This window comes from Oncorhynchus mykiss, chromosome 11, assembly GCF_057628025.1.
Source record: "Oncorhynchus mykiss isolate SJ-2025 chromosome 11, ASM5762802v1, whole genome shotgun sequence".
NCBI classification, from domain to species: Eukaryota; Metazoa; Chordata; class Actinopteri; order Salmoniformes; family Salmonidae; genus Oncorhynchus; species Oncorhynchus mykiss.
Genome location: NC_143032.1, coordinates 65557746 through 65584779, shown reverse-complemented (window position 1 = coordinate 65584779; position 27034 = coordinate 65557746). Strand labels below are relative to the sequence as shown.

The window sequence follows — 27034 nt, the reverse complement described above, 5'->3', positions numbered from 1 at the left end:
CTGGGTTCATATCCCACAGTGGTGTTTTGTGTGATTATGGAGACCTTGAGATAGCAGTAGATGAATAAAACAAGGTCATTGGAGGGAATCAAGATCAGAAGTATAAGATCTTGTTGTATTTTTTCCATGTAAGGTATAGATATGTATTTACACTAGAGAGAAGAGGAGGAAAAGACCGATACAAGAGAGGTAGTCAATGTGTAAAAACAATAAGATACATTGACTATTGACGTTAAAGTAAATTTTTCAGTACATAACCTGGGTATGGGTTTAAAATTACACTCATTTGTAAGTCAGAGTGAACTGCATCAAAAATAAGCTACTTTAATACTAATATTTTATTGGAAGAGCTGCAATGGCATCGATAATCAACAACATTAATATCATGGCTAAATTACCTAAAGTACCTTGATAACACAGTTTGCCAATCTATCTCAGTATGTGTAAAATGTAGGTAATTTAGCCAAGATAGTAATGATGTTGATTATCGATGCCATTGCAGCACTTCCAATAAAATATTAGTATTAAAGTAGTTTATTTTTGATGCAGTTTACATTGACTTACAAATTAGTGTAATTTGAAACCCATACCCAGGTGTCAGACATTAAAATATTGCTTACCTTGAGGCTGAGTTTGCAAAGAGAAAACAATGTCAAGAAGGAATAGAAATTATGAATTCTGCCAGAGGTGTCAATACACATTTATTGCGTCATGGTTTTTCCATCTCTCACTTACAGTTTGCTGATAAAGCATCTCATGAGACCACAACATCGCTCTTCATGTCCCCTCAGGTATATGTAGCTACAGTATACATACAGTGCCAGTCATAAGTTTGGACACGCCCTACTCATTCAAGGGTTTTTCTTTATTTTTTTACCATTTTCTACATTGTAGAATAATAGTGAAGACATCAACACTATGAAATAACACATAAAGGATTCATGTAGTAACCAAAAAAGTGTTAAACAAATAAAAATATGTTTTAGATTTTATATTATTCAAAAGTAGCCACCCTTTGCCTTGATGACAGCTTTGCACATTCTTGGCATTCTCTCAACCAGCTTCATCTGGAAAGCTTTTCCAACATTCTTGAAGGAGTTCCCACATATGCTGAAAACTTGTTGGCTGCTTTTCCTTCACTCTGCGGTCCGATTCATCCCAAACCATCTCAATTGGGTTGAGGTCGGGTGATTGTGGAGACCGGGTCATCTGATGCAGCACTCCATAACTATCCTTCTTGGTCAAATAGCTCTTACACAGCCTGGAGGTGTGTTGGATCATTGTCCTGTTGAAAAACAAATGATTGTCCCACTAAGCGCAAACCAGATGGGATGGCGCATTGCTGCAGAATGCTGTGGTAACCATGCTGGTTAAGTGTGTCTTGATTTCTAAATAAAACACTGACTGTCACCAGCAAAGCACGTACCACACCATCACAACTGCAGTTGAAGAAACTTCTACAATGTGGAAAATGAGTGAGTAGGTGTGTCCAAACTGACTGGTACTGTACATACATACATAAAATATATCTAGGGGTCAAGAGTGACACTGCACGTGTTTGTAAAGGGTTTATCAAGAGTTACAGGGAGTATAAATACCTACTTATGAATTTGTAGATGCAAATCAAATATGTCTGTCTGGAAGACATTTGTTAGTCTGTTACATTAGAAATAAATGTTTAGCAGACATATTCTTTATAGGTTAGTTCCCACCTAAATGGTCTTATAGGTATATAGGCACTATGCGCTCTGCAGGGTTTTCTTCAAGAATTCAGGTTTTACTCAGCCCCAATTTAACTAAACCTTCTGTGAGTGATCCCACCAGGGCACTTCTCTTGGGACAATCCAATTAATTCAACCAACCCAAGCCATTTCACATGTATTTAACAAAAAAATTAAACAATAATTTCCTGAAAGCCCCTCTACCGTATCCACACTGGCTCTGGTTCATCCCTGGCATGTGGTCATAATCTCACTTCAGTTTGAGAGGGAATTTGCTTAATTAAAACTCCAGAAACATCCATACAAATTTGGAGAGGAGACGGACATCGCTCAACTCAGCTGGGTCCTCTCCTACCCAAAAGATAGGATACCCTCCTGCCGCTTCACTTTCAGGGTTTGTTGTTTGGCAGGATATTTTCAGGTACTTGTAGAAAAGGGAGGAAAGGGAATCCAGACAGTAGAAAAGGGAATCCACACAGTAGAAAAGGGAATCCAGACAGTAGAAAAGGGAATCCAGACAGTAGAAAAGGGAATCCAGACAGTAGAAAAGGGAATCCACACAGTAGAAAAGGGAATCCACAGTAGAAAAGGGAATCCACACAGTAGAAAAGGGAATCCAGACAGTAGAAAAGGGAATCCAGACAGTAGAAAAGGGAATCCACACAGTAGAAAAGGGAATCCACACAGTAGAAAAGGGAATCCACAGTAGAAAAGGGAATCCACACAGTAGAAAAGGGAATCCACACAGTAGAAAAGGGAATCCACAGTAGAAAAGGGAATCCACAATAGAAAAGGGAATCCAGACAGTAGAAAAGGGAATCCAGACAGTAGAAAAGGGAATCCAGACAGTAGAAAAGGGAATCCAGACAGTAGAAAAGGGAATCCAGACAGTAGAAAAGGGAATCCAGACAGTAGAAAAGGGAATCCACACAGTAGAAATGGGAATCCAGACAGTAGAAAAGGGAATCCACACAGTAGAAAAGGGAATCCACACAATAGAAAAGGGAATCCAGACAGTAGAAAAGGGAATCCAGACAGTAGAAAAGGGAATCCACACAGTAGAAAAGGGAATCCAGACAGTAGAAAAGGGAATCCACACAGTAGAAAAGGGAATCCACACAGTAGAAAAGGGAATCCACACAGTAGAAAAGGGAATCCACACAGTAGAAAAGGGAATCCACACAGTAGAAAAGGGAATCCACACAGTAGAAAAGGGAATCCACACAGTAGAAATGGGAATCCAGACAGTAGAAATGGGAATCCAGACAGTAGAAAAGGGAATCCACACAGTAGAAAAGGGAATCCACACAGTAGAAAATGGAATCCACACAGTAGAAAAGGGAATCCAGACAGTAGAAAAGGGAATCCACACAGTAGAAAGGGAATCCACACAGTTGAAAAGGGAATCCACAGTAGAAAAGGGAATCCAGACAGTAGAAAAGGGAATCCACACAGTAGAAAAGGGAATCCAGACAGTAGAAAAGGGAATCCACACAGTAGAAAAGGGAATCCACACAGTAGAAAAGGGAATCCAGACAGTAGAAAAGGGAATCCACACAGTAGAAAAGGGAATCCACACAGTAGAAAAGGGAGAAAAGGGAATCCACACAGTAGAAAAGGGAATCCACACAGTAGAAAAGGGAATCCACACAGTAGAAAAGGAAATCCACACAGTAGAAAAGGGAGAAAGTGGAATCCAGACAGTAGAAAAGGGAATCCACACAGTAGAAAAGGGAATCCACACAGTAGAAAAGGGAATCCACACAGTAGAAAATGGAGAAAAGGGAATCCACACAGTAGAAAAGGGAATCCACACAGTTGAAAAGGGAATCCACACAGTAGAAAAGGGAATTCACACAGTAGAAAAGGGAATCCACACAGTAGAAAAGGGAATCCACACAGTAGAAAAGGGAATCCACACAGTAGAAAAGGGAATCCACGCAGTAGAAAAGGGAATCCACGCAGTAGAAAAGGGAATCCACACAGTAGAAAAGGGAATCCACACAGTAGAAAAGGGAATCCACACAGTAGAAAAGGGAATCCAGACAGTAGAAAAGGGAATCCACACAGTAGAAAAGGGAATCCAGACAGTAGAATAGGGAATCCACACAGTAGAAAAGGGAATCCACGCAGTAGAAAAGGGAATCCACACAGTTGAAAAGGGAATCCACACAGTAGAAAAGGAAATTCACACAGTAGAAAAGGGAATTCACAGGCCTTTAACTAGTGTTATTTTTTTGTTTCTTTTTTTACAGTTGAACGTAATTGGAGGGAGTTTGTGTCTTGAAACTTCAAACATTTCTATAGTTAAAGAAAACCAGACAAAGATTGGTACACTATTGAACTTGAGTAATGCCAAAGCTTTCAGGTAAAACACTCACCGATTTGAATTGTTGTTTTCAGATGCTGTGGCTAGTTTGTCCACTGTTTGTTCCTTTTACAGCAAATGTTCCTTTTATGCTCGGGAGACCGACACTGCCAAATGGATTGTTAGAGGATAGTTCCTTTTATCATAAACACAAGTATTTTTGCAATGGTGGTGGTGGTACATAGTTGTTAGCTACACAATTCAATATGTCCTCACACTACACTTACCACAGTTCATGTTGACCACAGAATTAAATAGTGTTATAGCTCTATGATGTTTACAAAATCACAATAGAGTTCATACTGGGAAGAGGGTACACAATCATAATATCGAAGAGTAGAGGAGATCTCTCTGTAGTGGTGTTTGCTTTGCTTTCCTCCGTATCCTCACATCCACAACAAAGAGAGAGAGAGAGAGAGTCACCTTGAAAAGTTCAGCCCTGTCATTATGAGCCCACATTAAGCCTCAGCCATCTGTGGTAACCAGCCATTCCAGTTCCAGCCGCTGCTAAAGCTAAATCACCTGGAGGCCCACGTCCATCAGGCAGCAAATGACGAAGTGGCTGACCATATGTGGGCCCACTAAAACAAACAGACCACTTTAAAAAAATAGGACTGATTTGAGCCAATTACTGAGGGAATTTGATCATTTGGCTATACTACGTCATGGTTTGAAGGTAGACATGATGAGCCTTGGGAGAAGAAAGTGATAGATGAGAAATATTTACATTAGTGTGAGAGATCACTGCAACAGGAGACCTGATCTGTGTCGTATATCAAATATCGACTACAGATATACAGATATACTGTATCTCTTCCTCTCCTCCACTGGCTCATCTCTCCATTACATGAATGATTAATTCTCACATAATACAGTCCTTTAACCGAGAGGACATGGGAGGAAAGATCCGTTTTTCATCAATAGGCACAGTGCAAAGGTAACAATGGGGGAGACCATACCATATTGATCAAGCATTTGTCCTTTTCAATACATGCATTATTTAGAGGGCATGAATCAATCTGCTAGGGCTTAATGGACAGAGGTATTTACTCTATGCTTCATTACAGTAGGTTGTGCCTCACTACCTCACCACTTGTCACAGGAGGGAGGACAGAGAGGAGAATAGGAACTACAGTGATATATAGCTTTCTTATTCTTATAATACCATATAGGGACTCTTAATGCTCCATTCATTCAATGGTGTGAGTTGACAAAATGTGGCTGTCCCAGTTCTTAAAGTTAATATTGAAGTAAATACGGTATAGATATGGGCAAAGTTGTTTTAATGCACTGTTTCATTTAAAACCAGATAGCATTAAAACACGTCTAGAATTTGCATTGTAGAGTCTGTGGGCACAGATAATTGGACTGAGTTTATATTGTTTTAAAGGGTATAGTGCTGTAACAGTAATCTGCCAGTAATGTATGGTGAAACAGGTTTTGAACAGCAAACTTATCCCCTAACAGCCCATGCAGCTTATTTTCAAGACTTTAAAATTCTTGAATCTGACAGCCTTTTGAAGATTGCCATGGTTATGTGGGTGGGTGGGTGGGTGGCAGGCAGGCAGGCAGGCAGGCAGGCAGGCAGGCAGGCAGGCAGGCAGGCAGGCAGGCAGGCAGGCAGGCACTGAAAAAGTTAAGCTTATTGACCACCCAACTCTGTCTGAAGTTACCATACTTACTTAACTTTACTAACTTTACTTTAATTGGGTGGTGTTTGATGGTGTTAGATAGATGTGTTTGACAAGATATACATTATTTTGACACCTAATCTACTGTAACACAAAAAACTGAGGAATCTGCAAGTATGCTAGACATTTCACAAATAAACTCACTGCAGTACAATCAAGAGGGACTACCATGGAGAAGCAGGGGATTCAATTGCTTTGCATGTTTTGACAGTAGAGTTGAAAGAGCAGCATCACATCCCTGAGATGTCCTGGTTTGAACTGTACATTTTCGAGAGAGAGAGAGAGAGAGAGAGTCACTCATCTCATAGGTCCAGGTTTACCGTTGGGAGGGGCAGGGTAGACACACACTACCTTTGCATTGCAACACATTACGATGATGCTGCCGGGTATTCTAATCATTCTCAAGAGCTTAGACGATGGTCTGACTAATTTTGATTCTGTTAACCATGGTGTACCAGTCAAAAGTTTGGACACACCTACTCATTCCATGGTTTTTATAAATGTTTACTATTTTCTACATTGTAGAATAATAGTGAAGACGTCAACACTATGAAATAACACATATGAATCATGTAGTAACCAAAAAAGTGTTAAACAAATCCAAATATATTTGATATTTGAGATTATTCAAAGTAGCCACCCTTTGCCTTGCTGACAGCTTTGCACACTCTTGGTATTCTCTCAACCAACATCATGAGGTAGTCACATGGAATGCATTTCAATTAACAGGTGTGCCTTGTTAAAAGTTAATTTGTGGAATTTCTTTCCTTCTTAATGCATTTGAGCCAAACAGTTGTGTTGTGACAAGGTATGGGTGGTATACAGAATATAGCCCTATTTGATTAAAGAACAAGTCCATATTATGGCAAGAACAGCTCAAATAAGCAAAGAGAAATGACAGTCCATTATTGCTTTAAGACAGTCAATCTGGAAAATGTCAAGTAGATTCTTCAAGTGCAGTCGCAAAAACCATCAAGTGCTATGATGAAACTGGCTCTCATGAAGACCGCCTCAGGAAAGGAAGACCCAGAGTTACCTTTGCTGCAGAGGATTTCAGTAGAGTTAACTGCACCTCAGATTGGAGCCCAAATAAATGCTTCACAGAGTTCAAGTAACAGACATCTCAACATCAACTGTTCAGAGGAGACTGCGTGAATCAGGCCTTCATGGCCGAATTGCTGCAAAGAAACCACTACTAAAGGACACCAAAAATAAGAAGAGACTTGCTTGGGCCAAGAAACATGAGCAATGGACCGGTGGAAATCTGTCCTTTCGTCTGATGAGTCCAAATTTGAGATTTTTGGTTCCAACTGCCGTGTCTTTGTGAGACGCAGTGTAGGTGAACGGATGATCACTGAATGTGTAGTTGCCATCGTGAAGCATGGAGGAGGAGGTGTGATGGTGTGGGGGTGCTTTGCTGGTGACACTGTGATTTATTTGGAATTCAAGGCACACTTAACCAGCATGGCTACCACAGCATTCTTCAGCGATACACATATGATTTGCACTTAGTGGGACTATTATTTGTTTTTCAACAGGACAATGACCCAACACACCTCCAGGCTGTGTTAGGGCTATTTGACCAAGAAGGAGAGCGATGGAGTGCTGCATCAGATGAAATGGCCTCCACAATCACCCAACCTCAACACAATCGACATTGTTTGGGATGAGTCGGACTGCGGAGTGAAGGAAAAGCAGCCAACAAGTGCTCAGCATATGTGGGAACTCCTTCAAGACTATTGGAAAAGCATTCCAGGTGAAGCTGGTTGAGAGAATGCCAAGAGTGTGCAAAGCTGTCATCAAGGCAAAGGGTGGCTACTTTTAACACCTTTTTTTGTTTACTACATGTTTTGTGTGTGTTATTTCAAGTTTGCAGACAACATTACAGTGGTAGGCTTTATTACCATCAACGACGAGATGGCCTACAGGGAGGAGGTGAGGGCCCTCGGAGTTTGGTGTCAGGAAAATAACCTTACTCAACGTCAACAAAACAAAGGAGATGATCGTGGACTTCAGGAAACAGCAGAGGGTGCACCCCCCTATCCACATCGATGGGACAGTAGTGGAGAAGGTGGAACGTTTTAAGTTCCTCGGCGTACACATCACGGACAAACTGGAATGGTCCACCCACACAGACAGCGTGGTGAAGTAGGCGTAACAGCGCCTCTTCAACCTCAGTAGGCTGAATAAATTCAGCTTGTCACCAAAAACACTCACAAACTTTTACAGATGCACAATCGAGAGCATCCTGTCTGCACAACGCATCACCGGGGACAAACTACCTGCTCTCCAGGACACCTACACCACCCGATGTCACAGGAAGGCCAAAAAGATCAGCAAGGACAACAACCACCCGAGCCACTGCCTGTTCACCTCGTTGTCATCCAGAAGGCGAGGTCAGTACAGGTGCATCAAAGCTGGGACAGAGAGACTGAAAAACAGCTTTTTTCTCAAGGCCATCAGACTGTTAAACAGCCATCACTAACATTGAGTGGCTGCTGCCAACATACTGACTCCATCTCTAGCCACTTTAAAAATTAAAAATTGGATGTAATAAATGTATCACTAGTCACTTTAAACTATGCCACTTTATATAATGTTTACATACCCTACACTACTCTTCTCAAATGTATATACTGTACTCTATACCATCTACTGCATCTTGCTTATGCAGTTCGGCCATCGCTCATCCATATATATTTTTATGTACATATTCTTATTCATTCCTTTACACTTGTGTGTATAAGGTAGTTGTTGTGAAATTGTTTGATTATGTCACGTTCGTTGTATGGATGAGACCAAGGCGCAGCGTGATTTGAATACATCTTCTTTAATGAAGGAAGAACACTGAACGAACTATAAAAAATGGGTTTTTAAATAATGTGAAGCTATATAGAATAAGTGCAGACACAGGTAACTAATACATAGACAATCACCCACAAATTACCCAAGGAATATGGCTGACTAAATATGGTTCCCAATCAGAGACAACGAAAAACAGCTGCCTCTAATTGAGAACCAATCTAGGCAACCATAGACATACAAAAGACCTAGACTAGTAAAACAGCCCCATAAACATACAAAAACCCTAGACAGGAAAAACACAACAACACACCCCTTGTCACACCCTGACCTAACCAAAATAATAAAGAAAACAAAGATAACTAAGGTCAGGGTGTGACAGATTACTTGTTAGATATTACTGCATGGTCGGAACTAGAAGCACAACCATTTTGCTATACTCACATTAACATCTGCTAACCATTTGTATGTGACAAATCAAATTTGATTTGATTTCAACATTATTCTACAATGTAGAAAATAGTAAAAATAAAGAAAAACCCTTGAATGAGTAGATGTGACAACTTTTGACTGGTACTGTAAATAGTGACAAAAGGGGGGGGGGGGGTAGGCCAAAATGAATTATGCTCAAACCAAGGTGTAGCAATTATTATTATTTTTTATAATGGCCCATCTCTCTGTTATAGAGGACATGTTTAATTATTCTACTATTCGTACTAAACATTTGAGGGAAAGATTTTAAGTTCCTTTAAAATGTTTTGTTCTTCATGTCCACATACTGAATCAATACATGTACAGTTTATGTGATTTGCATGGAGGAGTGATTACAACCGTGCTTTGAATGCTAGGTGTCGACACTGCACAGTGGGGTTCTCAAATTGAATTAGTCTTCAAAGTCACACTGTCTGTCAGAAAAGCATACAAGAAACGGATGTGAGGGATATTTATTTTTCTTTACAAAGCAAAACAGCTTCATGGGAGAAGATATCACTTTGTGGTCAGGATTTCCTGCTATGTCTTTGAAATGGGCAAATCTTTCATATTTTATGTTAAAAGGAGGAGATCTCTCCTGGGTCTAGAAGCCAGTGAGCATAATTTCAATTAAGACCAGAGACAGAGACACAAATTCCTAAAACACAACTGAGCATACACACAGCTTATTAAGTCAAGTGGTAAAACAAGCCCACAAATGCAAGTCTTTCTTCTTATAGTTGTGAATATTTCCGCTCTGCGTTGTAGTGTAAATCTCTGTAAGGCTCTGACAGTAAAGCTGTTGAGGGATTCACTGGGCTTTGTTAAAAAGCAATAAGATATCCCAATCCCCTTTAATCCTCCCTCATCCATTTGTTGCTTCACTCTAATTTAACGCAACATTTTTCACAGAATTGCAGCTCCGTGGCAGAAATGGAAATAAGGACCTTTAGGGCAGTCTCCCTCCCAACGATGAGTCAGGAATCACTGGTGGCTTGTGGCTAGTCCCATTCTGTGTCATGAAGTTAAACTGGGTTAAGGCTATAATAATTAGTTTCATTTTAGTTGGTTTCATTGGTTTCCCAAGATTATTCACATTTGTCTAGGTACTGTTGTAGTTGGTACTGTATATTACAAGACAAAAAGGGATTAGGAGCCGCTGTGTTAGAGAAACTTGACTGTTACCAGACCTTTGTATAGGCTAATCAGAGAAATGTACTCTATGCGATATAGGGAGTTCTGTATAGACTTTTGAATGTTTCAAGTGCTATAACTCAGAAATGTCAATTTTGTGATTTGTGGGATTGTCAATGGAAGAAGTCCATTGTCTAAGGTATAGATTATCATAACCATATGGTTGATTGCAAACTTCCCTTTGTGGAACATAGACACTTACAGTGGTATATACCCACATTAAAGTATTTATAAATTGTTACCAATTTCAAAAGGTGTGCATTTTACAAAAGTAGGGCATTTTACAATACATTTACAGTTGACTATCAGTGAAGTAGTTATGGAAAATGTATGTTTTCTTTTGGCTATAAAAGTTTATAGTAACCGGAGGTCTCCTTGGGTCATACCTTGGTACATTGCCTTTGTCTCAGCCATCCATGCTAACAACATGACTAGTAAATATTAGAGCTTAACTCTCTGTGACCCCCCAGGCAGCTTCTACAGTCACTGGAAAGGACTGACATTGTCCAGTATTAGTTACTAATACTGGACAATTTCCCACACTGTCTGTCAAATCAGTCAGCTGCCTGTCAAGTAAGATGAGGTAGAAAATTAAGTCTGCAGGACCTCAGCCAAACTTCTGAAGATCTCAGACTGACACCATGGCTACATGTGTGCATGCGAATATGCGTGTTGATTTTGTCGATTCCCATGATTTTGGGATCCTGACACGCAGGTTAAAATACTAAAACCAACCGTGAACCAACTATATACATTTTGGGACAGGTGGAAACACACATGAAATATTAATGTACATTAAGATAGATAGGTGTTGCTAGCAGTTTGTCCTGGGAGACATTGGGTTGTTATTTTGGGTTGTACATTTGTCAGAATTAGTTAAAACAATGAATTTGAATCCGCTCTCGTCAGACTTTCTCTGCATATTTTCCACCATTTTCTTCAAATCTGAAAATGTTGTGAAGTCACGCTCATTTTCTGAATAATTTTTTATTTAATTTTTTTATTTCACCTTTATTTAACCAGGTAGGCCAGTGGAGAACAAGTTCTCATTTACAACTGACCTGGCCAGGATAAAGCAAAGCAATGTGACAAAAACAACAACACATAGTTACATATGGGATAAACAAATGTACAGTCAATAACACAATAGAAAAAGTTTATGTACAGTGTGTGCAAATGTAGTAAGATTAGGGAGGTAAGGCAATAAATAGGCCACCGAGGCGAAATAATTACAATTTGGCATTAACACTGAAGTGATAGATGTGCAGATGATGATGTGCAAGTAGAGATACTGGTGTGCAAAAGAGCAAAAAAAATATAGAACAATATGGGGATAAGGTAGTTGGGTGTGCTATTTACAGATGGACAGATTTGCATTATAGATTTGCATTATGGGCCCCAAAAGCACAGAAATAGTGTCCACTGTTTGGACACTTCGTATTTTAACGAATGTAGTACGACATCCGGGAACTTTTGGCATACTAACTATATCCATACTATAACCAATAAGCAGACTACATACTCAAATTACATCACAAATAGTAAGGTTAGTGTGGTTAGTATGAGTATCCTCGTTCATCTTTGAAGCAAACACATGGGTTTGTATGTTCCTGATATACAGTTAGGAGGGGATTTGCATCATTTGGAGCATCTCAGATAGAACCAAGTTCTATTTTAGCGATTGGCTACGCAGACACTCGCTCACGCTAGCGGTGTGGGGGTAACTTGGTCTCAGAGCATTTCGTATTATTCTGTACGTAAATCTGAGACACTCCATTTAGAATATGTTACGTTTCGTATGATATGTATTAATTTGTGGATGTCCATCAATCATTTCGTATGATATGTTACAAATTACAATTTGTGTTATAAACCATAGAACAACTTACACATTTGGCAAATTAACAATATGTTACAAATTGTATGATATGGTACAAATCCTAACTAGGTGGCTAGGTGGCTAAATATATTAAGCTAGGGATTAGGGGTTAGAAGGGATAGCTAAAAGGGTATGGTTAGGGTTAGGGGAAGGGTTAGCCAAAAGGGTTAGGGTTAGGGTTAGGGGAAGGGTTTGCTAACATGCAAAGTAGCTAAACAGTAGTAAGTAGTTGAAAAGTTGTTAATTAGCTAAAATGCTAAAGTTGTCTATGATGAGATTCAAACTTGCAACCTTTGGGTTGCTAGACGTTCATGTTATAAAAAATGGACAGTTTTTGTGTTTTAGGAACATATCTTTTGTGTTGTCCCCACATTGTTCTCACCAGATTGTTCCCACAACGAAACATTCTGGGAACCTTTAAAGAAGAAATTAAATGTGTTATGGGAATGTTCCTTTAACGACAGGCAAATGTTTCATACATATTATGAGAACATTTTCCGTGCCCAAACAAATGTTCTGGGAACTTTCACAAAACTAATTACTGGTTATTACCTGAAAACCTGATGAGAACTTTGGGAGAATGTTCTGTGGTGGTTATTACAGATGTTGTATACAACATTTTAGTGAATGTCGACTGAACATCCCAAGGATATTTAGTTTTTTGTTTTAATTGAAAAATACAATATTTTGTCATCAAACGAGATATTAAGTCTTTCAAACTAGATACTAAGTTGTTCAAACAAGATAATTGTTATTTTGTCCAATTACACCGGCTCCGACACTCCTCTGATGTTTTTTTAAATTTAACCTTTGTTTAACTAGGCAAGTCAGTTAAGAACAAATTATTAATTTCAATGATGGCCTAGAAACAGTGGGTTAACTTTCTTGTTCAGGGGGACAACAACAGATTTTAACCTTATCAGCTTGGGGATTCGATCTTGCAACCTTTCGGTTACTAGTCCAACGCTTTAACCAATACGCTACCTGCCGCCCCAGATGTGGCAGGGCTTGCAAACTATTACAAACTACAAAGGGAAGCACAGCTAAGAGCTGCCCAGTGACATGAGCCTACCAGACGAGCTATATAACTTCTATGCTTGCTTCGAGGCAAGTAACACTGAAACATGCATGAGAGCATCAGCTGTTCCAGACGACTGTGTGATCACGCTCTCCGCAGCTGATGTAAGACCTTTAAACAGGTCAACATTCACAAGGCCGCAGGGCCAGACGGATTACCTGGACGTGTACTCCGAGCATGCGCTGACCAACTGGCAAGTGTCTTCACTGACATTTTCAACCTCTCCCTGTCTGAGTCTGTAATACCAACATGTTTCAAGCAGACCACCATAGTCCCTTTGCCCAGGAACACTAAAGTAACCTGCCTAAATAACTACCGACCCGTAGCACTTACATCTGTAGCCATGAAGTGCTTTGAAAGGCTGGTCATGGCTCACATCAACACCATCAACACCATTATCCTAGAAACACTAGACCCACTCCAATTTGCATACCGCCCCAACAGATCCACAGAGGATGCAATATTTATTGCACTCCACACTTCCCTTTCACACCTCCCTCTGTAACTGGATCCTGGACTTTCTGACTGGCCACCTCCAGATGGTAACACGGGGGCCCCTCAGGGGTACGTGCTCAGTCCCCTCCTGTACTCCCTGTTCACTCATGACTGCACAGCCAGGCACGTCTCCAACACCATCATTAAGTTTCCCGATGACACAACAGTGGTAGGCCTGATCACCAACAACAACGAGACAGCACATAGGGAGGTCAGAGACCTGGTGCCAGGACAACAACCTCTCCCTCAACGTGATAAAGACTAAGGAGATGATTATGGACTACAGGAAAGGAGGACTGACCACGCTCCCATTCTCATAGATGGGGCTGTAGTGAAGCAGATTGAGAGCTTCAAGTTCCTTTGTGTCCACATCACCAACAAACTAACATGGTCCAAGCACACCAAGACAGTTGTGAAGAGGGCACAACAAAGCCTATTCCCCTTCAGAAGGCTGAAAAGATTTGGCATGGGGTCCTCAGATCCTCAAAAGGTTCTATAGCTGCACCATCGAGAGTGTCCTGACTAGTTGCATCACTGCCTGATATGGCAACTGTATATAGCCTCACTATTGTTATTTTACTGCTGCTCTTTAATTATTTGTTACTTTATTTCTTTTTTTTTCTTTTTCTTAAAACTGCGTTGTTGGTTAAGGCTTGTAAGTAAGCATTTCACTGCAAGGTTGTATTCGGCGCATGTGACAAATACAATTTGATTTGATTAATTAGGCATAATTTATTATGCAGCTTGTCAGACCATTTAATGGTTGCTGCAGCCATTCATTCACTGATTCCATCCATTGATATGATTGACAGTTCTTTGTTAGCCTAAAGCATGGCTGCATTTGAATGCCAGAGAATGTAAGTGTGCAAGTGTGGAGGGAGGCGCATAGCATAATTGAGCAGTTTAAAAAATTATGTTGGCCTTCTCTCCGGCTTCAATTTCGCAATTTCAGCCACAAGCTTTGGGCATGCTTTGCCTTTAATATTTAGTTTCCATTATTCTTTTAATTAAGCTTATTCCATTTAAATTATTTAGCCTACCCCACCCACAGTAGCCTATTTCTAGTTTATATTCTGCTTTCTAACATTAGGATATGTAGTTCCTAAAGAAAGTTAACATCTTCCCCAATAATAAACTGTAACTCAGGAATTAAAAGAGCTTCTCAACCAGAACAAAAGTGTTTAAATCAGGTGGCAGTAAAGAGTAAAGGAAAAATATTCAGAGGCAACTTAAAAGCTAAATTAAGGAGTGCAAGATCCCATACAAAGACAAATGACAAAACCTTTTCAAGGAGAAAGACAGTAGGAAAACCAAAGAGACATTCTATGATTGTGTATGACCTTTGCTTTTGCAAATTATTTGAACAGTTTCTATTGTAGGTTTGACATGTGTGATTTTACATCACAGCAGAAAGTGGCCAGTATAGATGGCATACCAGCTGTTGATATAAAGATCTCTGTGAATAACCTCAAGCAATACTTTCAATGTGTAAGCCCACGAAAATCATATGGTCCAGATGGCGTCAGCAGCAAGGCACTTCACGCATGCACAGACGAGCTCGCATTTCCATTCTAGAAGGTGTTCTAGCTGTCACTGAACAGTGGGATAATTCCAGACTCATGGGAGAAGTCACTGATTGTCCCAATACCTAAAAACAACAGGCCACAAGAATATAACGATTATGCCCTGTAGCCCTTGAAATCTGTACCTATGAATCATTTTGAATAAATAATAAAAAAACTAATTCTCTCTCTCTCATCCCAAATAGACTCAAACCAATTTTCCTACCATGACTCCAGGGGTGTTGATGATGCGTTTGTCAGAGTCGTGTGTATCGGTGGCAGGGAAGTCAGGCGCAGGAGAGTCAAACGGAGTGTAAATGGAGTCTTTTAATATAAGTCCACTTAACATGATTAAATGGATCTTATTAGGTTCAGAACGGGAAAGAGCGTTCAAGGGAGATCCCGGTTGTGGTGGTGGAGGCCCAGCGGTCCATATTCTGGACAATGCGATCCATGACGGAGCTTAAACAGTCAATCTTCTCCGCTTGTTCTCGGACGCGTTCCTCCATCTCCATGAGCGTAGTGTCCTCTCCTGCTGACTTCATATATATTGGTCAGAGATTCTGTCAGAGTCGTGTGTATCGGTGGCATGGAAGTCAGGCGCAGGAGAGTCAAACGGAGTGTAAATGGAGTCTTTTAATATAAGTCCACTTAACATGCTCCAAACACTAAATACGTACATACATAAACGAACATGGGTACGAGGACCCGTCGCGCACCTATACAACATAAAACAACACCTGACATAAAACAATCTCTGACAAAGACATGAGGGGAAACTAAATACACAACAGGTAATGATTGGGATTGAAAACAGGTGTGTGGGAAGACGAGACAAAACCAATGGAAAATGAAAAATAGATCAATGATGGCTAGAAGGTCGGTGACGTCGACCGCTGAGCACCTCCCGAACAAGGAGAGGCAACGACTTCGGCAGAAGTCGTGACAGCGTTACCGGTCATGCTGAACAATATTTACGAACATTTAGAAAAGGCAAATAGCCTAGTGAAAATTGTATTCATTGACTTCAGTAGTGTGTTTAACACCATCCAACCCCACCTACTTGTGGATAAGCTGGTGAATTTGGGTGTCAACTCTCTACCGATCAAGTAGATAAATAGTTTCCTTGTGAACCGTACTCAGCAAGTGAAGTTAAACTCCACCATTCCTACTACAACGGTGAATATGGGAACCCCTCAAGGTTGCGTACTTTCACCTATACATACACATCGTACACAAACAATTGTCAAGCCTCTGATGCAACCCACACATGTTTTATATGCAGATGACACCTCTGTTGTGGATTTCCTCCACCCAGACTGTCATGACTTCCACCGAAGTTGGTCCCTCTCCTTGTTCGGGAGGCTTTCGGCAGTCGAAGTCACCAACCTTCTAGCCATCGCTGATACTCTTTTCATTTTCCTTTGATTTTGTCTTGTCTTCCATCACACCTGATTCCAATCCCATCAATTACATGTTGTGTATTTAACCCTCTGTTCCCCCTCATGTCCTTGTCGGTGATTGTTTATTGTAAGTGCTTGTGCACGTCTGTCCTGGTGTGCGGTGGGTTATGTACCCATTTATTTTATTATTCTGTTTTCCGGTGGGTTTTGTTAATAAACTGCACCGTTGGAAACAGTTATTTCTCTCCTGCGTCTGACTTCTCTGCCACCAGTTCGCACCCTCTACACAGACCAAGCCTCTCTTCAAGATTTTGACAGAAAAACAGCTACATTTGTCCTTTGGTATGCAGATAACTTTCTTGAAATAAACGTTAAGAAAACAAAAGAGATGTAAATTGATTTCAGAAGGAACAAAACTCCACAAGCCCCTTTTAAGATCAATGGGGAATCAGTCGATAGAGTGACCACATATAAGTAAGTACCTGGGAATCAAAATAGAAAATAAACTGAAAGTCAATGACTGTGCCTTTGCAAAGATAAAGAAATTGCAAGAAATTGCAGTTAATCTAACTGAACCATCTTAAAGTCGACCGCCATGTCTTACAAATGTTCTATAAATCTTCCCTGCAGAGTGTGCTGTCCTTTGGTCTGATATGTGTGTTCAGAAACATGCGAGTGCAAGACCAAGTCACGCTTCAGCGCTTGATTAAGATGGCGGCAAGGGATAATTGGTATAGATCAAGAATCAGCCACCAACCTGTACACAAAACTCATCCTCCTAAAACTTGAAAGCATTTTACAGGACAGTACTCATCCGCTTCACTCAAAATTCAGTCACCACAGCCGGACAAGGGGAAAGAGGCATCTTCAAAAGAAAAGAAAAACAGATAATGGGACTCTTTTATTCCAAAAGACATTAGGCTGTATAATAAATAGTCTATTGGTCCCTTATTTTGTGTAGTTTCTGTGTTTTCATGTTTTATGTACTGCCTTTTAAAGCATATGACCAAATTAATTCCCCCCTGGTGGGATAATTAAGTTGATCTGAATCTGGATGTCATTTGGCTGGTGGATCATTTCTTGATACACACGGGAAGCTGTTGAGTGTGAAAAACCCAGCAGCGTTGCAGTTCTTGACACACTCAAACAGGTGTGCCTGCCACCTACTACAATACCCCGTTCAAAGGCACTTAAATATTTTGTCTTGCCCATTCACCCTCTGAATGGCACAAATGCACAATCCAGGTTCAATTGTCTCAAGGCTAAAAAATCCTTCTTTAACCGGTCTCCTCTCCTTCTGTCACACCCTGATCTGTTTCACCTGTCCTTGTGATTGTCTCCACCCCCTAGAGGTGTCGCTTATTACCCTCTGTGTATATATCCTTTTGTTTCTCTCTGTGCCAGTTCGTCTTGTCTGTCAAGTCAACCAGCGGTTTTCATTGCTCCTATTTTTTTCCCAGTCTCCTTTGGTTCTAGTTCTCCTGGTTTCGACCCTTGCCTGTCCTGACTCCGAACCCGCCTGCCTGACCTCTCTGCCCGTTCTGTCTTCTAGCCTGCCTATCCCCTTGTACTGTTTTGACTCGGATCTGGTTACTGAACCCCTGCCTGGCCTGACATCGAGACTGCCCTTTGTCTGTTACTGTTTTGGACTATGACCCAGTTTATGAACTCTCGCCTGTCCCCGACCTACCTTTTGCCAACCCCTTGGATTAATAAATATCGGAAGTCAACCATCTGCTTCCTGTGTCTGCATTTGGGTCTCGCCTTGTGTACCTTCATCCAAACTGATCGAAGTGGATTCACCAGGTCAATCTATGACATGGAAAGAGCCAGTGTTCGTAATGTTTTGTACACTCAGTGTATACAGTATTCCTATGAAACCATAGAAGGATACTTAAAGACGTCCTCCAGTAATTTTCGAAATGTTACCGTTAGTATAAATACAGTAAAGTACACACAATTCTTAAATATTTTTTTTGAATAGTGCTTTTTTTAGAAGCAACTGTAAATATCAATTAGTTGGGCATTCAAGGGGTTAGTCTGATGGGGGTTAATGATGTCATTGGCTTCCCCCTTGCTTGATTTACAATAGAGGAGCAATAGAGAACAAAAGAGGAAAGGCCCACTCGCCATGCCATGAGGATACCTGGAGCACCTATTGAGCTGTGCCTTTTGTTAAATAAATCAGCTGATAAATACGATGAAAAGGAGGCTGGTGTAGGACTTTACATATGTTTATTTCCTGATCTATTCAGAGGTGAAAAGGTCATGTGTGGATGATGCTTTTATGTAAGTTACCAACTAACCGTGATACATGACTGTTGACTCCATAGAATGCCATAGGAGTCCTATAAAGGCACAAACGTCAACACTCATAGACCAGGGTAAAACACCAAACTTTGAGATAAATGTTGTTTTACTTTGGTAATAATGTGTATTACTGCTGGTAAAAAAAAAACACTTCTTAATGTGACTTGACAGGCCAGATGATGCACCTGCAGATCAATTATTGCCTATTTGAGGAGATCAGGCGAGAGCTGTGCTACAGGCAAGGCTCTCTCAGCATGGCGTAAATGTGTTTTCCATGCATCCCTGGCACAATCATCACATCATCATTATGCCTTTTGTGTCCAGGGAAAAGAAGGCATTTGGTCTGATTTGTTTTGCTAATGCCCTGGCTGACACCTCCAAAGATACGAGAGCGAGACCGCAGTGTGAGAAGACATCCTGGAATAGACGTGACATACATGAGAAGCCAGCAGTCTGCTCCTTCTTCTGCCTGGTACTGGTCTGCTGCATGCCACCTGTTCTCGCTCTGATTGGCTAACACTGGGATGCTCTCTCTCGCTGTCTCATCATGCTGCAAAGGTCACATCATCACTGATGATTTTGCGTTTTAACCTCTAGTGACACCCCAGCCTGTGAATGGGACCGTTGTCATCATCTGACACTAATTAGCATAACGCAACGGACATAAATCTTCCTAGAAAATCTTCCTATTCATGAAAATCACAAGTGAAATATATTGGAACACAGCTTAGCCTTTTGTTAATCACCCTGTCATCTCAGATTTTGAAAATATGCTTTACAGCCAACGCTAGACAAGCATTTGTGTAAGTTTATTATAGCCTAGCATAGCATTATGCCTTGCTAGCAGCAGGCAACCTTGTCACGGAAATCAGAAAAGCAATCAAATTAAATTGTTTACCTTTGATGAACTTCGGATGTTTTCACTCACGAGACTCCCAGGTAGACAGCCAAAGTTCATTTTTTCCCAAAATATTATTTTTGTAGGTGAAATAGCTCCGTTTGTTCTTCACGTTTGGCTGAGAAATCGCCCGGAAATTGCAGTCACCACAACTTCAAAAAATATTCAAAATTAGCTCCATAATATCGATAGAAACATGGCAAACGTTGTTTAGAATCCATCCTCAAGGTGCTTTTCTAATATCTATTCGATAATATATCCATAGGGACAATTCGTTTTTCACTAGGACCGATTGGAGTAATGGCTACCTATGTATTTTACTCGAGAATCTCTCTCAGAGCCACCATGTGACCACTTACGCAATGTGGCCGCCTACGGCTATTCTTCAACAGAAATGCGTAAAACTAGTCACAATGCTGTAGACACCTTGGGGAATACGTAGAAAGCGTAAGCTCGTTGATGGTACATTCACAGCTGAATAGGGAGTCATTGGAACGCAGCGCTTTCAAAACCTGGGACACTTCCGGATTGGATTTTTCTCAGGCTTTCTCCTGCAACATCAGTTATGTTATACTCACAGACAATATCTTTACAGTTTTGGAAACGTTAGAGTGTTTTCTATCCAAAGCTGTCAATTATATGCATATTCTAGCATCTTTTCCTGACAAAATATCCCGTTTAAAACGGGAACGTTTTTTTTCTTCCAAAAATGAAAATACTGCCCCCTAGCACCTTAACACTAGAACCATTGATGTTTGATTCTGCCTCTCTCCTCACTGAATAAATGGATGAATGGGCGATAGAAATTGATATTTGTGCATGTAAATTCCCAGTTTAATTTCAATTGACTGAATGATGAGGATGATGAAGAGGGTGATTGAATTTAGAACAATACTGTAATGCTAAACAATTGTGGCCGTTTTGAGCGGTCTAATTATTTTATTTACGAAAGACTGGAAATTGTATGTAATCTTCCCTCTGCGAGATTATAATCAGGCACTGACTACAACATATGATGTGTGTAGTTCACAATGGCAAGCCGAACCAAATGAATGGATGCTGACAGCATTGCAGATGTTACAGAATTTGGATGAGCTGGAGTCGGATGGATTGGAAATGGAGCCACCTGAAATTGACCATGCTGATAATATTGTGGGTTCTTCACCTGAAAGCCCCCCCCCCCACACACAAACACACACACACAGCTCACACTCGGGACAGAAAAGAAGAGACATTGCCAGGTCGGCAGGTGCACACTGAACAAATTATTTGTTTTAATATCTGTTCATGGATATATTTCCACAAATATTCCTTCCTTGTTTTTGCACTATTTAACACGTGTTGGTGCTTACGACATCGTTTGACCTGCACGCCACACGCCGCACGGGTTGTGCAGCTAACTGTTTTATCAATTCTCTCTCTATTTGAGCAGTGGCAGTCAAGCATATTGTGCTTCATCTCAATGTGCTTCTTCTTCTCTCTCGTCACTAAGAGACTACAGGAAGTCTATATGTTGTTGTAATTCACAAGTCTGACACTTTGGAAATCACGACTGAAAGATATTGATCTTCAATTGACTTTTAGTGAAAGGAAGGGTATATTCTAGTAGCCAAGCACTGCAATCACACACACACACACAACCCTGGTTGTTTATCCATTCTGAACAGCATACCGTATACAAAGAAAACAAGCTGCATTAAAATGTTACAATAGATATGTTACAATAGATATGTTACAATAGATATGTTACAATAGATATGTTACAATAGATATGTTACAATAGATATGTTACAATAGATATGTTACAATAGATATGTTACAATAGATATGTTACAATAGATATGTTACAATAGATATGTTACAATAGATATGTTACAATAGGCATGTGGTTCTGCTACAGATTAAAAGGAAGAGAAGTTTCAATAGTGTGATTAGTGTGTTTGTTGTTTGAAACCTAATCATTGATCAATAAAAAAATAGTCATCCATTAGGGAATGCATTAAAACGACATCCACAGACTCACAATGAAAGCAAGTAGTTGGTATGTTGTATATTTGTCTTAGTCCATTGTCACTCCACGGTTCTCTGCTGTTTAATCTAAGAGAGGGTTTACAGCCAATCGGGGTCATTATGTAGGTTGGTTGAGTGAAATGAAACCATTGAGGGTGGGAGATGGAGGAGGTGAAAGGTTTTTCACAACTATGAAATGGGTCAAAAAGCATCCATATTAAATTAAACACACTCATATAAACACATGGTAACAACAACTTGATTAATATTTGATGTCTGTAATTTCCATGAACATGTCACACTGTACCATATGGCTCCAGGGCTCAGCGGCTCCAACATATTACCTCAATGAATTTCACAGACCCACTTATCAGCAAGAATGTGTTTGGCTTATTTGAATATTTGCACGGCATTATATTAGTCTAGTGCTTGTTACACTATCGCTCAAATACCTCTGCGTAATGTGTGGTGAATTACAACAAGTTCAAACATAAGCTGCCACAAACTGCTAGGGAAAAGATGGAAGAGTATATGCTCTGCATAGCAGCAGTCCTTTTGGGGTCATACACTTACAGCATACACTATATGTCCCCTCTGGGCACAAATTATGACACTGAGTACAACGTTTATCTGGCAAATCCCTGCAATGATCCAGCTATTACTCTTGTGTCCACAGTGACTGAGAATGGAGAAGGGGGAGAGAAAACCATGACAAACAACACCAGCCATTACATACCAGATACAGTACAGGCCATTTCAGAAGGACAGATAAAACGTCAAAGTTAATGGTGGAGAGTGAAGTGAAATTGTGCAGCTAATTGAAGTCCCTGACTGTGCTATTCCTCTGCTAGCTAACTGTTTTATCAATTCTCTCTGATGTACGACTACCCACTACATGTCCAAACATGTCATATCCAAGTATTACGCTCTATTTGAGCAGTGGCAGTGGCAGTCAAGCATACTAGAGCTGCAAAACCTGGACCCTGAACCAGCTGGGCTTGACAATCTGGACCCTCTATTTCTGAAACTATCCGCCACCATTGTCGCAACCCCTATTACCAGCCTGTTCAACCTCTCTTTCATATCGTCTGAGATCCCCAAGGATTGGAAAGCTGCCGCAGTTATCCCCCTCTTCAAAGGGGGAGACACCCTGGACCCAAACTGTTACAGACCTATATCCATCCTGCCCTGCCTATCTAAGGTCTTCGAAAGCCAAGTCAACAAACAGGTCACTGACCATCTCGAATCCCACTGTACCTTCTCCGCTGTGCAATCTGGTTTCCGAGCCGGTCACGGGTGCACCTCAGCCACGCTCAAGGTACTAAACGATATCATTAACCGCCATTGATAAAAGACAGTACTGTGCAGCCGTCTTCATCGACCTTGCCAAGGCTTTCGACTCTGTCAATCACCATATTCTTATCGGCAGACTCAGTAGCCTCGGTTTTTCGGATGACTGCCTTGCCTGGTTCACCAATTACTTTGCAGACAGAGTTCAGTATGTCAAATCGGAGGGCATGCTGTCCGGTCCTCTGGCAGTCTCTATGGGGGTGCCACAGGGTTCAATTCTCGGGCCGACTCTTTTCTCTGTATACATCAATGATGTTGCTCTTGCTGCGGGCGATTCCCTGATCCACCTCTACGCAGACGACACCATTCTATATACTTTCGGCCCGTCATTGGACACTGTGCTATCTAACCTCCAAACAAGCTTCAATGCCATACAACACTCCTTCCGTGGCCTCCGACTGCTCTTAAACGCTAGTAAAACCAAATGCATGCTTTTCAACCGATCGCTGCCTGCACCCGCATCCCCGCCTAGCATCACCACCCTGGATGGTTCCGACCTAGAATATGTGGACATCTATAAGTACCTAGGTGTCTGGCTAGACTGCAAACTCTCCTTCCAGACTCATATCAAACATCTCCAATCGAAAATCAAATCAAGTCGGCTTTCTATTCCGCAACAAAGCCTCCTTCACTCACGCCGCCAAGCTTACCCTAGTAAAACTGACTATCCTACCGATCCTCGACTTCGGCGATGTCATCTACAAAATGGCTTCCAACACTCTACTCAGCAAACTGGATGCAGTCTATCACAGTGCCATCCGTTTTGTCACTAAAGCACCTTATACCACCCACCACTGCGACTTGTATGCTCTAGTCGGCTGGCCCTCGCTACATATTCGTCGCCAGACCCACTGGCTCCAGGTCATCTACAAGTCCATGCTAGGTAAAGCTCCGCCTTATCTCAGCTCACTGGTCACGATGGCAACACCCACCCGTAGCACGCGCTCCAGCAGGTGTATCTCACTGATCATCCCTAAAGCCAACACCTCATTTGGCCGCCTTTCGTTCCAGTACTCTGCTGCCTGTGACTGGAACGAATTGCAAAAATCGCTGAAGTTGGAGACTTTTATCTCCCTCACCAACTTCAAACATCAGCTATCTGAGCAGCTAACCGATCGCTGCAGCTGTACATAGTCTATTGGTAAATAGCCCACCCATTTTCACCTACCTCATCCCCATACTGTTTTTATTTATTTATTTTTCTGCTCTTTTGCACACCAATATCTCTACCTGTACATGACCATCTGATCATTTATCACTCCAGTGTTAATCTGCAAAATTGTAATTATTCGCCTACCTCATGCCTTTTGCACACATTGTATATAGACTCCCCCTTTGTTTTCTACTGTGTTATTGACTTGTTAATTGTTTACTCCATGTGTAACTCTGTGTTGTCTGCTCATACTGCTATGCTTTATCTTGGCCAGGTCGCAGTTGCAAATGAGAACTTGTTCTCAACTAGCCTACCTGGTTAAATAAAGGTGAAATAAAATAAAAAATAAAAAATACTGTGCTTCATCTCAATGTGCTTCTTCTTCTCTCTCATCACTAAGAGACTACAGGAAGTCTATATGCTTTTGTAATTCACAAGACTGGGTCCAGATTGCAGTTAGGGTAACACTTCATAAAAAAAATATTTTTTTATTATAGTGTAATTACATATGTAATTACACTGTAACAAGTGTTGTAATTAATTGTGATAATTCATAGTTAGCTTGTAGTAACAACATGTAACTGGTGGTAATTGCCGTCTGTAATTAGAGGGGTGTAACAACAAATGCTTGTTACCATGCTTGTTGCAAATGTTAAAGTTTCCGATCGCATCCAAACGCACCATATTTCAGCCTGCACAAACCAGGTGATAAGTGTTAGCCAATTGAAAATCGACCGCCTCATTGACACAACTCTGTAATAAAGCAACAGCCGTCAATAAAAAGTTAAAATATTATCTAAATATAAATGCACTTAATGGTCATATGACAAACTCTTATTCCATCATGTAACCTTGCAAGAGTTTTACTGTTGAGGAACATTCTCACTTTTGGATGGGATTCCATGGTGCAATTATACACTTAAGACATCATGCCAAGATCTCAATGATTTTTATATAGACTAGTTGACTGATAGGGGGAATTTTGCACGCCCAATTTTTCAGTTTTTGATTTGTTAAAAAAGTTTGAAATATCCAATAAATGTCGTTCCACTTCATGATTGTGTCCCACTGGTTGTTGATTCTTCACAAAAAAATACAGTTTTATATCTTTATGTTTGAAGCCTGAAATGTGGCAATAGGTCGCAAAGTTCAAGGGGGCCGAATACTTTCGCAAGGCACTGTATATGTTCTCAATTTAAAAAACAGTACCATACCAGTAGACAATGTAAATTAGGCTAATTATTATACCAGATGTTGTACATGCCATGTGCTGACATGAAATTGTTTAGTGCGAATCCAACCCTTGTTATCTAGGTAGATGAAATGTCGAAGCAGGAGATGATGAGTCCTAGCTTAAAACGTACTACTACCAAGTTCAATGCCAGATACTTTTCCCCCCAGAAGGTCTGAGTGGCACTAGGAAGTACCACTGTGATGATGAAGATGGTTTGTCTAAGACTACTAAAACAATTACATTTTCTATGCTAAATGTGTTTAAATTGTAAAAGAAAGAAAGAACAGTTAGGCTTTTTTATGCAGAGATGGCACACAAAATACTTGAAATTTCACAACAATATAGTCTATTATTAAAGTTCAGTATGTTTACGGTATCATAAACAATATTTGTTTACATGTGGTTCCAAATTACATTTGATATATTCATACAAGTGTACGGAAATAGATTACAATGAAACTGTGTTTCTGTTTAAGGGGCACTTCCTTCAGTTTAAGGGGCACTTCCTTCAGTTTAAGGGGCACTTCCTTCAGTTTAAGGGGCACTTCCTTCAGTTTAAGGGGCACTTTTGTCATGACCTCAAGGTGACGTTGCTCTCTACTCAAATGGCACAACAGAATCATTCAGATTGACCAAGGCACAGCATATGACAATCATTTTGTCTAACTGAGGGATGTCTCCTTTCAGGTTTGGAAAAGGAGGAGGTAGTAGAGGTAGAAACGGATTCTGCTGCAGCATTGCTCATCTTCACAGTGGGAGTCCGGTCCTTGATAGGTCAGCTGGTGAACCTACAGTACATAAACAAATACAAAGCACACCTGATGTTAGAATATAACTTCTTCAGGTCACTTTGTCACGCCGGCTCCCGCTCCCCCTCTCTGGCGCTCGAGGGTGCCAGGCTGCCCATTATTACGCATACATGTCACCATCATTATGCGCATTACCGCAAAGAGAAGTTTCAATAGTGCATTACCACAGAATGTTCATCTGTGAAGTGCCTGTGCTTTAATAGAGGCAACATTGAAGATTAGTGTGTGTTTGTTTGATTAAGTCTGTGTTTGTTGTTTGAAACCTAATCATTGATCAGTAAAACGAGAAGTCATCCATTAGTGAATGCATTACAAGGACATCCACAGACTCACAATGAAAGCAAGTAGTTGGTACATCCATCCACAGACTCACAATGAAAGCAAGTAGTTGGTACATCCATCCACAGACTCACGATGAAAGCAAGTAGTTGGTACATCCATCCACAGACTCACAATGAAAGCAAGTAGTTGGTACATCCATCCACAGACTCACAATGAAAGCAAGTAGTTGGTACATCCATCCACAGACTCACAATGAAAGCAAGTAGTTGGTACATCCATCCACAGACTCACAATGAAAGCAAGTAGTTGGTACATCCATCCACA

General features: G+C 40.7%; 1 protein-coding gene across 3 annotated transcripts in view; it reads left to right on the top strand.

Moving 5' to 3' along the window:
• LOC110536222 (polypeptide N-acetylgalactosaminyltransferase 9) overlaps positions 1 to 27034 on the top strand; it is a 129965-nt gene that overhangs the window by 82837 nt on the left and 20094 nt on the right. The window contains exon 7 of one of the 3 annotated variants that reach the window (XM_090190963.1): positions 22559 to 24750. The exons of the other annotated variants lie outside the window; for them this stretch is intronic. Within the exon in view, the coding sequence (XP_090047089.1) occupies positions 22559 to 22561 (3 nt within the window). The 3' untranslated portion in view covers positions 22562 to 24750. Of the gene's footprint in view, positions 1 to 22558; positions 24751 to 27034 lie in introns of those variants that run through there. 3 annotated transcript variants of the gene reach the window in all.